The 13,219-nt window shown below is 47.9% G+C and overlaps 1 protein-coding gene across 1 annotated transcript in view; it reads left to right on the top strand.

Annotated features, from left to right (window-relative positions):
- Window positions 1-487: 487 nt before the first annotated feature.
- Window positions 488-13,219, top strand: part of ADAMTSL2 (ADAMTS like 2) — a gene marked incomplete at its 5' end in the record, with an annotated part of 71,351 nt that continues 58,619 nt past the window's right edge. Inside the window, 3 exons of the mRNA XM_081339935.1 lie at window positions 488-601; window positions 9,138-9,280; window positions 9,919-9,994. Of these exons, the coding sequence (XP_081196061.1) occupies window positions 488-601; window positions 9,138-9,280; window positions 9,919-9,994 (333 nt within the window). The remainder of the gene's footprint in view (window positions 602-9,137; window positions 9,281-9,918; window positions 9,995-13,219) is intronic.

Consider the following 13,219-nt stretch of genomic DNA (forward strand, 5'->3'; position numbering starts at 1 on the left):
CAGTGAAACCTTATTCAGTCTTGCCTAGCAGCAGAAGGAAGAGGAAGAAGAGTCGCCCTGAACCTTTGACCACTCCAAATGCTGTTCGGTCAACTGAAATTGGACAGTGTGTGTGTGTGGGGGGGGGAGGGGGGGTCAGCATTCCAGGTTCCTCATAGCAGGAAAATTGGGGTTCCTGCACTTCAGCTTACCTAGAAATCGTTTCCCTGTTATTCATCAACTGTGTGCTAGATTATTGCTTGAATGTCAGATATTTATCGCCAAATACCTGGAGGCTCTTTATTGCAGGGGTATTTTGAATATTTGGCTAAATTAACTACCCCTGCCAGTGGCTCATGTTGGGCTGGAAAGAATCACTCTGCTTCTAAGCTCAACATTTCCAATAAACATGTTGAGAAGGATCCCTCTCAGGCTTCAAAGCCTCCAGATTGAAGTGATATTTGCAGTCATACTTTAGTGATCAGGTTTTGCTTCTTGCTTTATTAGGATGAGGAGAGTCAAATACAACTGGGACCACCAAGTTCCTCGTGGCTGTTCCCACCTCGAGAGAACTCTTGTGCTTGCGCTGTTTGTGGTGAACGCTGCTCTGGCATTCTCACAGGTGAATGTTTTCTTCTCAGTGATTTCATTTCCTCTTTTCATGCATGTTCTCTTCTTCCTCGTTCCTTTTTTGTTCTACATTTCTTGGGGAAAAATTATTTGTTAATTTTCAATGAGTGAACTTTGTTGCATTCTCAGTTGTCCCAGAGTCTGAACAGTTGGAAAGTATTGCACACTCAGCCCTTGTCTGTAAATTGCTCTCGCATTTTTAGCTTTCCAGTAATGGGCCTGGAACCTGTGACAGATCAGGGGAAAAGCCCCACTGCTGTGGGGAGAACTGTTTCACACTTTCAATCGTATCTGGGAAGAGAAAAGAACAAAATTCCTGGCCATTGCAGCGAGAAGGACATTTACTCAGTATTATGTCGTGGGCTCTGATGAGCAGGAACGAAGACACGCAGTCGAGTACAGAGAACTCATTCTTTATTTAAGCAGAAACTGTACTGAGGATTTGGAGTCACCCTGCCTCAGTATATAGCCAGACCCTCTGGTAGCAACCAATCGGATTGAACCCATGTTTGCCGCCCAAAGTTGACCAATTGCAGGACCGGAGACGTCCTGTCTGAGTTGCTGGAGAACCGTTAGTTCTCCAGCAACGCATGTGGTGATATTGCAAAAGCCCAGTACATAACACTCAGCTTTGACACAAATTAAAGTGTAGGGGAAAAGACTAAGGAGACCAACCTTAGGGAGAACAAATCCCTTGAAGGCGGATCACATCAGAATGAAAGTCAGTGGCAGGAAGGCAGATTCCATGGGATAGGGGAAAAACCTTAGCAGTTGAACTAATTACTTTCTGTGTGTCTCTGTGTGTTTTTCCTGTGGAAAGCACCCTCTATCCGGGTGCTTGAATTCAGATTCCTAAGCTGAGCAGAGGAGCAAGAGGATTCAGTTCTTGGCCAAGGATAGGGCCCAAAAGGGCCTGCGGTGGGAACAGGGTGAGAAAAATTAATGTTTTTTAATAATATTTATACTTTTCTCTCAAGAGGTTTAAACCTGAGAGTCTTTGGCATAGCACCAGCCATGCCAGCTCTGGCCCCGGGGGGGGGGGGGAGCCTGCCACCAATACCCCTTGCACCTGTGACCGCAGCAGCGCCACCCCACCCCACCCACCCCTGCCTCCTGCACCCGCCAAGATGAGAGTTCCGGCACCTTTTTTTTTTAAGAAAAAAAGCACTGGCTTTTAGAGTTCGTTGATGCTGGGAGGGGGAATGTGGATGAGAGTCCAGCTAGTCATAACAATAATAACTCAACCATGGTAACCCAAGGTTATTAGGTCCAGGAAAGATGGGGAGAAAGCCCTTGCTTCAAGTTAATTGGGGAATGTGATTTATGACTGTTAATTGGAGAAGGGAATTGCACTTTGCTACTTTGTGCCGGGGGGGGGGGGATTCAGTTTTTGGCTTCAACTATGTAGTGTTGATACTTTGTTTCTCGAATAAAAGATTCTTTAAGGAAAACAATGTTCTTTTGAAGAGATTCATCTGTCAGAACCATGACATATCTAATATTTGGTCATAATTTTTCCAATTTTTCCAACAACTCATATCATAAATATATTTTCTTTTAAACTGATTGTACATGTCTAAGAATGAAGCAATATTAATTATCAAATACAGAATTCAGGTTCTTACCACCAGTGTTATTGGATAAATTTATGAAAGTCCAAAATCCTTAGAACAGAGATTAATCAATCTTAAAGAACAATACAGTATCTAATAAAGATTTTCTCAATCTTGGCAACTTTAAGATGTCTTGGTTTCAAGTCCCCAAATTCCCCAGCAGCATACTTGATTGGAAAATTCTGGGATGTTATTCAGGCTGAGAAACATTGATCTAATGATCCATTTCTTGCTGGAATCAAAATCATAGAAGGATTAAGTTTTGGGCCATGACCAAAACAAACAAACAAACAAACAAACAAATAATTAAGCCTATTTTATTCTCTCAAAGAAGGAATGTAGATCAGTATTGCAGGTAAAATAATTATAATTGTAAAAGCTTTCCTGTCAGAATCCATTTATATCATATTCATAAATGGAATGTTTCAAACATTATTCCATGGATTCTGCCATCTCCCGAAGAGAAGAGAATATGTGTGTATTGAACCGGTATTAGGCATTTCAAAGGAAAGGAGAAGCCTTTTGAACTGGGGAAACAAAAGGGGGGCTAGCATCTGGTTTTTGTCACGGAAGACAGCAATAAACAAAAGGATCCTAACTTCCTTTTTCCCACGAGATGGATGATACGAGAGAAAGGATGGGGGACTGACCAAATGGGGTTAAGGGGGGTTAAACCGGGAACTCTTTATAAGGGTTTACTTCGTGGGATAATATTAAGTCCTGTCTTGTTTCCTACAACCAAGCATGTCATAGTAAAGATTCCTTTTGGAATAGATTTGACTCCAAGAATTTTGTCTTCCTAAGACGTGGTTTGGGGTGGGTCCTGACATTAGACAGGACTTGCACTGAAAGTCAACCTGGGAAGAAGAACCTTACCGGGGAACTTTGCAAATAAATATAATGTCTGACAATGAAGCAAGAAGGGAGGGAAGCCCCACGGAGAAGGAGCCTTCCTCCCAGCCGAATTCCCAGAAACATTGGGAAGCTGAAGCGTCATATTCCTCCTGGGAGGAAACGGCGGAGCAGCACAAACAAAAACCCCGGTGGTCGATGGGCGTTGGAAGGAAAAGTGAGTGGGAAAAGGCTTCGGGAGAAGTGACCCTGAGACGGAGCGACCACCAACCGGAATGGAAACAAGAGATGGAGAACTCCCTGCACGCTAGTGAGGAAGAGCGGATTCTGAAAAAAGCTATTGACTTGATGAAAACAACCCTGAGCTCACTAAGGGAGGAGAGAGCTGGAAACCGCAACTGACACAACACCTGGGGTTGCAACTGGAGGGGTAACGGAAGGGATCCAACACCTGAAACCCCAGGGCCGTCCAATGGAACAGGAGCCGCTGACTCAGCAGTACCCACCCCCCCAGACCCCCAGACGGGGATCGAGATGAGGAGCGATACACTCTGCGGCGCAGACAACGCTCCAGCCAAAGATTCCCACCCCTGGAAGCAAAGTTCAAGGGGGAGCCATCACGACTGGGATTTTTCCTAACCCAAGTCCTCAGCTACATGGAAGAGTATGGACGGGACATTCCCAGTGACAAAACACGCATCCGAATTGTGCAATCTGCCCTGGACGGGACGGCTGCAGACTGGGTGGTGAACCTGCATGACTCCAATGCCCCAGAACTCAACGACTTCAACCGATTCATGTCATCCTTGAGGCGACGATTCGAGGACCCTTTGGCTGACCGGAAGGCCTGGGAGAAAATCAAGACGGTGAGGCAGGGCAGGAGAAGAGTGGCCGAATATACCCAAGAATTCCAAGCCATCGCCAGCAAGCTGAACTGGCCAGAAGACATCCTCCTCAGCCATTTCAAAGACGGTCTAAACTACGACCTGTATGACGCTTGCCTGCCTCGGGGAGACCCCTACCATCTCGACGACTGGTATGTCCTGGCAGAGGAAGTGGAAATAGACCTATTGAAGAGACAACGCAGAGGAAAACCATGGGGCCGCCTGCCACTCGAGCAGGGGGAAAACCCACCGGCCACGGCTAAAAAATCAAAGGGATGTTTCAATTACGGGAGAGAGGGCCACCGTGCTGCAGAATGTCGTTCGAAAGCCCCTCCACGCAAAACAGAGGCACCATCTTCCAAAAAGCTGGGGAAGTCTCAAGGCAACCCAAAAGAATCTTCCATGAAGGGGACAGAGGCTGTAGAGTCCACAATTCCTGCCAAAACCTGGGATTGGACTCCGGCCTACACCGCAGGGGCGGTGGACACCTCGGAAGACAGCTCATAGGGAGAACCTTTGGTAAGTGGACCTCTTCCACCCATACTTAAGACAGTGACTATATTAGCTTCCTCTGTACCAAAAGCCAATGAAATAAAAGCTCTGATAGACTCTGGCTGCATCCGCTGCCTCATCAGCCCAAAACTGGTGGAGGAACTGAGCATCCCAGTGAGGAGGCTAAAACAACCAATCTCCTTCAGTCAATTAGATGGGTCTATAGCAGGGGGGACACCAGCTACCCTAGCCACTCTACCACTCCACAGGTCCCTGGGGTCCCATGAGGAGGACATAACGTTTATAGTGGCCCCAGGCATGGAATGCCTAATGATTTTAGGACTGGAATGGCTGAAGAAATGGAACCCCAGGATAAACTGGAGGACTGCAGAACTCAACTTCCCAAAAGGGGAACAGAAAAACGTAAAACCCCCAAACACCCTCCAACCCAGAGGGAGGAGACAGCAGCAGTGGGGAAAGAGAAGGGGTTACCAGAGATACCGGAGGAATACAGGGACCTGGCTGAGGTTTTCAGTGAGGAAAGAGCAGATGAGCTTCCCCCCCACCGCCCCACAGACTGCACCATAGAATTCATAGGATCCGAATCCGACCGATTGCGACTAAGAACCTATACTAGGTCTTATCTCGCTGCGATAAGGGAGGCGAGGTCTAACCACTTCGCCACCCTTATCGCGTCCGCAGATAATCGCCCGGCCGCCCTGTTTAGGGTGACTCGCTCCCTCCTGAATCAGGAGGTGAGGGAGGAACCCTTGCAGGGTCGTGCCGAGGAGTTTAACCAGCATCTGTCGGACAAAATCGCTCGGATTCGGACCGGTCTGGACTCTGACTGGGCAGAGTCTGTTGAGCAGGACGCGGGCGGTCTTGTCGATATCATCTGGGAGGAGTTTGATTCTGTGACTCCGAAGGAAGTGGACAGGATCATGGGGAGGCTGAGCACCACCACATGTTTATTGGACCCGTGCCCTTCCTGGCTGGTCTATGCAGCCCGGGAGAGGACACGCAGCTGGTTCCAGGCAGTTATATCGGCTTCTTTGAGTGAGGGTAGCTTCCCCGCCGTCTTGAAAGAGGCGGTGGTGAGGCCTCTCCTCAAGAAGCCTGCCTTGGACCCAGCTGTATTGAACAACTTTCGTCCTGTCTCCAACCTTCGCTTTCTTGCGAAGGTTGTTGAGAGTGTGGTGGCGCATCAGCTCCCTCTGGTCCTGGATGAAGCGGATTATCTAGACCCGTACCAATCGGGTTTCAGGCCCGGGTACAGCACGGAGACGGCATTGGTCGTGCTGGTGAATGATCTCTGGAGGGCTCGGGACAGGGGGCATTCCTCTGTTCTGGTCCTGTTAGACCTCTCAGCGGCTTTCGATACCATCGACCATGGTATCTTGCTGCGGCGTCTCAGGGGATTGGGAGTGGGAGGCACGGTTTTACAGTGGTTCTCCTCCTATCTCCAGGGACGTTCGCAGTCGGTGTTAGCAGGAGGGCAGAGGTCGACCGCGAGGTCTCTCATTTGTGGAGTTCCTCAGGGGTCGGTCCTCTCGCCTCTCCTGTTCAACATCTATATGAAACCGCTGGGTGAGATCATTCGTGGTTTTGGAGTTGGGTATCATCAGTATGCTGATGATACCCAGCTTTTCCTTTCGACCCCAAACCACCCCAGTGATGCCCTCAACGTGATGTCCCGTTGCCTGGAGGCGGTTCGGGTCTGGATGGGGAGGAACAGACTTCAACTCAACCCCGACAAGACCGAGTGGCTTTGCATACCTTCATCCCGGGTTTATTCGGACATTCCATCTCTCACTATGGGGGCTGAATTATTACCCCCCGTAGATAGGGCTCGCAACTTGGGAGTCCTCCTAGATTCACGGCTCACCCTGGAAGACCATATAGGAGCTGTGACTAGGGGGGCTTTCGCCCAGGTTCGCCTGGTGCGCCAGTTGCGGCCCTATCTAAGCCGGGATGATCTATGCACGGTCACTCATGCGCTCGTGACCTCTCGACTAGACTACTGCAACGCTCTCTACATGGGGCTGCCCTTGAGGACCACCCGGAAGCTCCAACTGGTACAGAATGCAGCCGCGAGAGTTGTGTTGGGAGTCTCCCGATACTCCCACGTTACACCTCTGCTCCGTGAGCTGCATTGGTTACCAGTTGCCTTCCGGGTGAGATTCAAGGTACTAGTAATGGTATTCAAAGCCCTACATGGCAGGGGTCCGGAGTACCTGAGGGAACACCTGCTGCCGGCATCGACTTCCCTCCGCCCTGTGCGTTCCCACAGAGAGGGCCTCCTCAGGGTGCCACCGGTCAGAGAATGTCGACTGGTGGCCCCCAGGGGGAGATCCTTCTCTGTGGGCGCTCCGGAGCTATGGAACCAGCTACCGGTTGAGCTCCGGACGGCGCCCGACCTTCGCTCCTTTCGCCGCAAGCTAAAAACATACTTTTTTGAACAAGCTGGCCTGGCCTGATGAGGGGATTGGGGGGGGGGTCTGCTATTTTTATTTTACTAGGTTTTATGGATGTATTTTAGTATGTGGGCATTTATTTAATCTATTTTTAACTTTTGTAGTTTGTATTTTTATTCTTGCCCTGTTCACCGCCCTGAGTCCTTCGGGAGAAGGGCGGTATAGAAATATTATTAAATAAATAAATAAATAAATAAATAAATAAATAAATAAATAAATAAAAGAATCATAAACCCAGTAACAGTTGAATTAGGACTACCTAAAAATCTTAGACAAATACACCCAATCTTTCACTGCAGTCTAATAAAGAGAGAACAACAATCTCCCCTACGAACAAAAATTCCACCACCACCACCTCCCATCATGGTGGAAGGAGAACAACATTTTGAGGTGAAAGAAATTCTGGATTCCAGGAAACATCATGGAACAACCCAATATTTAGTGGCTTGGAAACACCTCCCCTCCTCAGAAAATGAATGGGTCAGCAAACACCACGTTAAAGCACCGAAGCTGCTTAAGAGATTTCATACAGAATATCCGAACAAACCGAGTTAACATTTACATATGTTTTTTTTTCTTCTCTTTTCTTTTCTTCCCCTACAGATGGACACATCTTTTTTCTAAGGAGAGCGGACTGTCAGAATCCATTTATATCATATTCATAAATGGAATGTTTCAAACATTATTCCATGGATTCTGCCATCTCCCGAAGAGAAGAGAATAGATGTGTATTGAACCGGTATTAGGCATTTCAAAGGAAAGGAGAAGCCTTTTGAACTGGGGAAACAAAAAGGGGGGGTTAGCATCTGGCTTTTGTCACGGAAGACAGCAATAAACATGAAGGGTCCTAAGTTCCTTTTTCCCACGAGATGGATGATATGAGAGAAAGGATGGGGGATTGACCAAATGGTGTTAAGGGGGGTTAAACCGGGAACTCTTTATAAGTGTTTACTTCGTGGGATAATATTAAGTCCTGTCTTGTTTCCTACAACCAAGCATGTCATAGTAAAGATTCTTTTTGGAATAGATTTGACTCCAAGAATTTTGTCTTCCTAAGACGTGGTTTGAGGTGGGTCCTGACATCTCCAGTGTAAATATTAATATACATATTATTAATCTATAGGGGCAACATAATAAGGATGCCTCACTCCAAATGGAATGGTGGCTCCTCCAGAAATTTCCCAGAAATACCACCAAGAAATCTAGTGGGACTAAAGTGGGGCATATTTTTCCCATCTTGCTCCCAACCTCTGTGGACAGAGCAATCTCCCACGTGCCACTTCTGACCTAGGACCAGATGTGAATCACACAAATGCAAAGAACCCTCTGAGGCTGGGTCCCCATCACTTTCTGAGAGAGTTTCTGAAAGAGAGAGAGAGAGAGAGTTAGGAACAGGGTAACATTATATGGGGATGGCCTCTTCAAGAGATGTACATTTCTGCCTCCCATATTACATGAGAAATTATGCACATCTTTCATTCTTTCAAACACCACTGTATGTTCCTGAAAAAATATTCCTTCCTCCATCCTCCACTTCCACACTCACAAGAGTAATTTAACTAAAAGAAGAGAGAGATTGATTTACTGGGAATAAAGAAGGCAGATTAATATTCTGTAATAGAAATAGGGATTGGCTGTGAAAGAGGAAGAGCCTCTCCAGAGCAACGAGCAGTCAAATGGAACTTGAACCCAGGGCCACAAAATTAACCAGAGAAACATCTTGGAGAAGCTCCTCCCTGGCTCATATAAGGATAAACTGAGGGAGGGAAATATTCAGACATGCAAGGTCCTGTCCCTATTGCTGTTGCAATAAAAGTCATCCTGGCCTTTCTGGCAATGACTTACCTGGTAGGGCTGACATATTTCCAGTCTTTTTTTTTTCTTTGGGGGGGGGAATGAAATATTACCTTCCTTCTGGAAAAGGATCATATTATCTGCTCCAACCATTTATGGCTGCTTAGTATAGGTAGTCCTCAAGTTAATGACCACAATTGACCCCCAAATTTCTGTTGCTGAGTTTTGCCCCATTTTATGATGTTTCTCACCATAGTTGTGCTTAGTTCGTGGAATCGCAGGCAGTGCAAGTTAGTCGTGATGCAGGAATCAACCACAAACACAAAGCTTTTCCTTGAAGATTTCTCTTTTTTGTTATATATTTCAACTATCTGCATCATCACCAGTATCTTTTTCCTTTGCTTCCTGATGTCAAACAGGATAATGTGCCAGCTTCCAACAGCCTTGAAGAAAGAGCTGATGTCACGGCCCACTGGTGGGGTGAATGGACCAAGTGGGCAGCCTGCACTAGGACGTGCGGTGGAGGAATCCGCTTCCAAGAAAGGCACTGCCTGCAACAGAGGTAACCCTTGGTTTCAAGAGGTTTTCATCATTCTTGTCTTTTTTCCCCCTCATCTTTTTCTCTTTGTTTTGAGCTGTTGCTGTAAACGAAAGCAGAGGAGAAAAAAGTGTAATGGTGAGCCTTTGAGAGTCAGGTGAAAAATAAATTTAAACACATGAAAGAGCAAGTTCTTTCTCCATTTATGGGCTGCAGAGGAAGAGTATTCTGAAAGCAAAATGTTGATTAGGCCTTTATTGTTATTAATACATTTGTGGTGATTCTTCTTGAATACAGCAATTTAGATAACAGTGCTGCATCTTGGCTATTTAAGGATAAGAGGGTTGAGAGTTTTGCTGCAGGACCTCTGAGTCTTTTAAAACCTGGGATTCTCATACAGCGAAAGCACCAACTTACTGGGACTATGCTTGCAGGATAAAATAAGACATCTTCTGCAACAAGTAATTAGATTGAAAAACACTTCAACAGGAATGTATTTTTAGTCTTGAAATAGTTTTATGTAACTGCTAGAAGTGATAAAAATGGGAGACTGCACCTGTTACAGGCAGCATGAGTATTGTTATTGCTATCCTTTTTTATTTAAAATGATATAATGATGTAATGAAAATTAAAAATCATACCATCTGTCCTTTTATATTTAGAAGGAAGTTGGTGACTGGATTTCTTAATAAAACCTGCAATGGGATGTCTAAAAGATACCAGCTGTGTGAAGTGCAGGTAAGAGGGTTCTTTTTTGTGTTCCTTGCAGGAAGGGGGGAGCGGGGGAGGGAGGCCTCAAGTGGGATCTCCTGGAAACAAGGAAGATACTTGGCCAGCAAAACTTCCATCAGTAAGAGTAAAGTCAATCCTCGACTTACAACCACCATTGGGGTCAGAATTTCATTAAGTGATGTAGTCCTTAGTGGGTCATGCCTAATTTTATGATCTTTTTTATGCTCTTTTTTGCTGCTATTGCTACAGTTGTTAAGCAAGTCGTGTGGTTAATAAACAAATCTGGATTCCCCCATGACTTTGCTTGTTAGAAGGGCCCTGGGTGTGCTGACCCGACTGCCAAACACAACAGACGCACCAATAATTCTCCAACGTTCTTTTTATTCAGGAACGCCAGCAGTTTCACACAGCCGCCTGTTAACGGCTGCTCCTAACAACGGAGCTTGCTCCCTTTTCCCCTGCAGGGGTCTCCCAGAGTTGATTTCAGTCTCTCACCATGCTTGCAGCAAGAGTCCTTCAGGCAAGCTGGCTCTTTTCCAACACGTACATGCTCAGAAGACATTTGGTGGGAATTCTTTAAAATGATACGCTCCTCCTAGGGACATAGTTCTGCCTATCATCCAAGTACTAATGGGGTTGCTGAATGTACCAACTCACTAGTAGAGCAATACCTGCACTGTTATGTAAATTTAGATTTAGATTTTATTAGATTTATATACCGCCCTTTCCCGAAGGACTCAGGGCGGTTTACAGGGCATTTTAAAATCACATCAATATAAAATACAAAGTTAAAAGAGAATTAAAAGATTAAATTATCCCTGAAAATAAAACCCCAGTTAAAATTCTCAGCCTGGGTCAGAGAGCTCAAAGAGCCAAGTCTTCAGGTCCCGGTGGAATGAGCATAGGTCAGGGGCAGTCCTGAGCTCCACGGGCAGCTGGTTCCAGAGGGCAGGCGCACCCACAGAAAATCTTTTACCGGCGGCACCCTGAGAAGACCCTCCCTCTGCAAGCGCACTGGACGAAGGGAACCTGATGCTGGCAGCAGGTGTTCCCTCAAATATCCTGGACCCAAGCCATTTAGGGCTTTATAGGTCATCACCAGCACTTTGAATCTCACCCGGAGGGCAACCGGAAGCCAATGCAGCTCACGGAGTAGAGGTGTTACATGGGAGTATCGGGAAACCCCCATCACAACTTGCGCGGCCGCATTCTGCACCAGCTGAAGCCTCTGAGTGGTCCTCAAGGGCAGCCCCATGTAGAGTGCATTGCAATAGTCTAAACGGGAGGTCACGAGCGCATGAGTGACTGTGCGTAGGGCATCTCGGTCCAGGTAGGGTCGCAACTGGCGCACCAGGCGAACCTGGGCAAAAGCTCCCCTGGTCACGGTTCGTATATGATCTTCAAAATTGAGCCGTGAATCAAGGAGGACGCCTAAGTTGCGAGCCCTATCAACGGGGGGTAACACCACACCCCCAATCATTAAAGGTGGAATAGTTTGGTTAGCCCGAGATGCCGGTACGCAAAGCCACTCAGTCTTGGCAGGATTGAGACAAAGCCTGTTTCTCCCCATCCAGACCTGGACCGCCTCCAGGCAACGGGACATCATGGCGAGGGCATCGCTGGGTTGGTTCGGGGTGGAGAAAAAAAGTTGGGTATCATCAGCGTACTGATGATACCCCACCCCGAAACCATGAATGACCTCGCCCAGCGGCTTCATATAGATGTTGAACAGGAGGGGCGACAGAACCGACCCCTGAGGGACTCCACAAACGAGAGGCCTTGGGGTGGATCTCTGCCCTCCCGTCAACACCGACTGCGAGCGGCCCAGGAGATAGGAGGAGAACCACCGTAAAACGGTGCCTCCCACTCCCAGCCCCCTGAGACATCGCACTAGGATACCATGGTCGATGGTATCGAAAGCCGCTGAGAGATCTAATAGGACTAGGACAGAGGAGCAACCCCTGTCCCGAGCCCGCCAGAGATCATTCACCAGCGCAACCAGTGCCGTCTCCGTGCTGTGCCCGGGCCTGAAACCCAATTGGTACGGGTCCAGATAATCAGTTTCCTCCAGGAACAGAGGAAGCTGATGTGCCACCACGCTCTCAACAACCTTCGCCAAAAAGCGAAGGTTGGAGACTGGACGATAGTTATTTAAAACAGCCGGGTCCAGGGCAGGCTTTTTGAGGAGTGGTCTCACCACCGCCTCCTTCAAGGCGGCGGGGAAGACACCCACCTTCAAAGAAGCAGTTATTACTGCCTGGAACCAGTCTCGTGTCCCCTCCCGAGCCGCATAAACCAGCCAGGAGGGGCACGGATCCAACAAACAAGTGGTGGAGCTCAGCCTCCCCATGATCCTGTCCACATCATCAGGGGAAACAGGATCGAACTAAGTCCAGATAACATGCTCAAGGCCGTCCGATTCCTCTACGTCAGACTCCACCCAGTCAGAGTCCAAACCGGCCCGGATCTGAGCAATTTTGTCTGTCAGATGATGACTAAACTCCTCGGCCCATCCCTGTAAGGGATCCTCCCTCATCTCCTGGTTAAGAAGGGAGCGAGTCACCCTAAACAAGGCGGCCGGGCGATTATCTGCCGACGCGATGAGGGTGGCAAAGTAGTTAGCCCTCGCCATCCTCATCACAGCAAGATAAGACCTTATAAAGGTTCTTAACTGCAATCGGTCATATTCGGAACGGCTGGACCTCCAACTGCTCTCTAGACCCCGTCTCCGACGTTTCATCTCCTGGAGCTCCACAGAAAACCATGGAGCCCAACGGGATCTGCGTCGGGTCAGAGGTCGCAAGGGTACAACACAGTTGAGTGCCTCAGTGGCCGCCCTTTCCCAGGCATCCACCAAGACATCAGCTGGGCTGTGAGTGAGGGCGATAGGTATAGACCCTAGCGCCATCTGAAACCGTTCAGGGTCCATTAGGCGCCTGGGGTGGAACCATATAGTTGGTTCCGCCGCTCAGCAGCGGGGGGTGGCATAATGGAAGACCAGTCGCAGGAGATGATGGTCGGACCATGACAGGGGAGTAACAACCGGTAAACCCCCTCTCAAATCATCCAACCATTGTCCAGACAGGAACACCAGGTCGAGAGTGTGACCCCCCATATGAGTCGGGCCTTGAATTACCTGGGTTAGGTCCATGGTCGTCATGGAGGCCATGAATTCCTGGGCTAGCTCCGATGACCCTCCCAGGGAAGGTAGGTTGAAGTCACCCAGCACTA

The sequence above is a fragment of the Vipera berus genome (genome assembly GCF_964194415.1).
Source record: "Vipera berus genome assembly, chromosome: 15".
NCBI lineage: Eukaryota > Metazoa > Chordata > Lepidosauria > Squamata > Viperidae > Vipera > Vipera berus.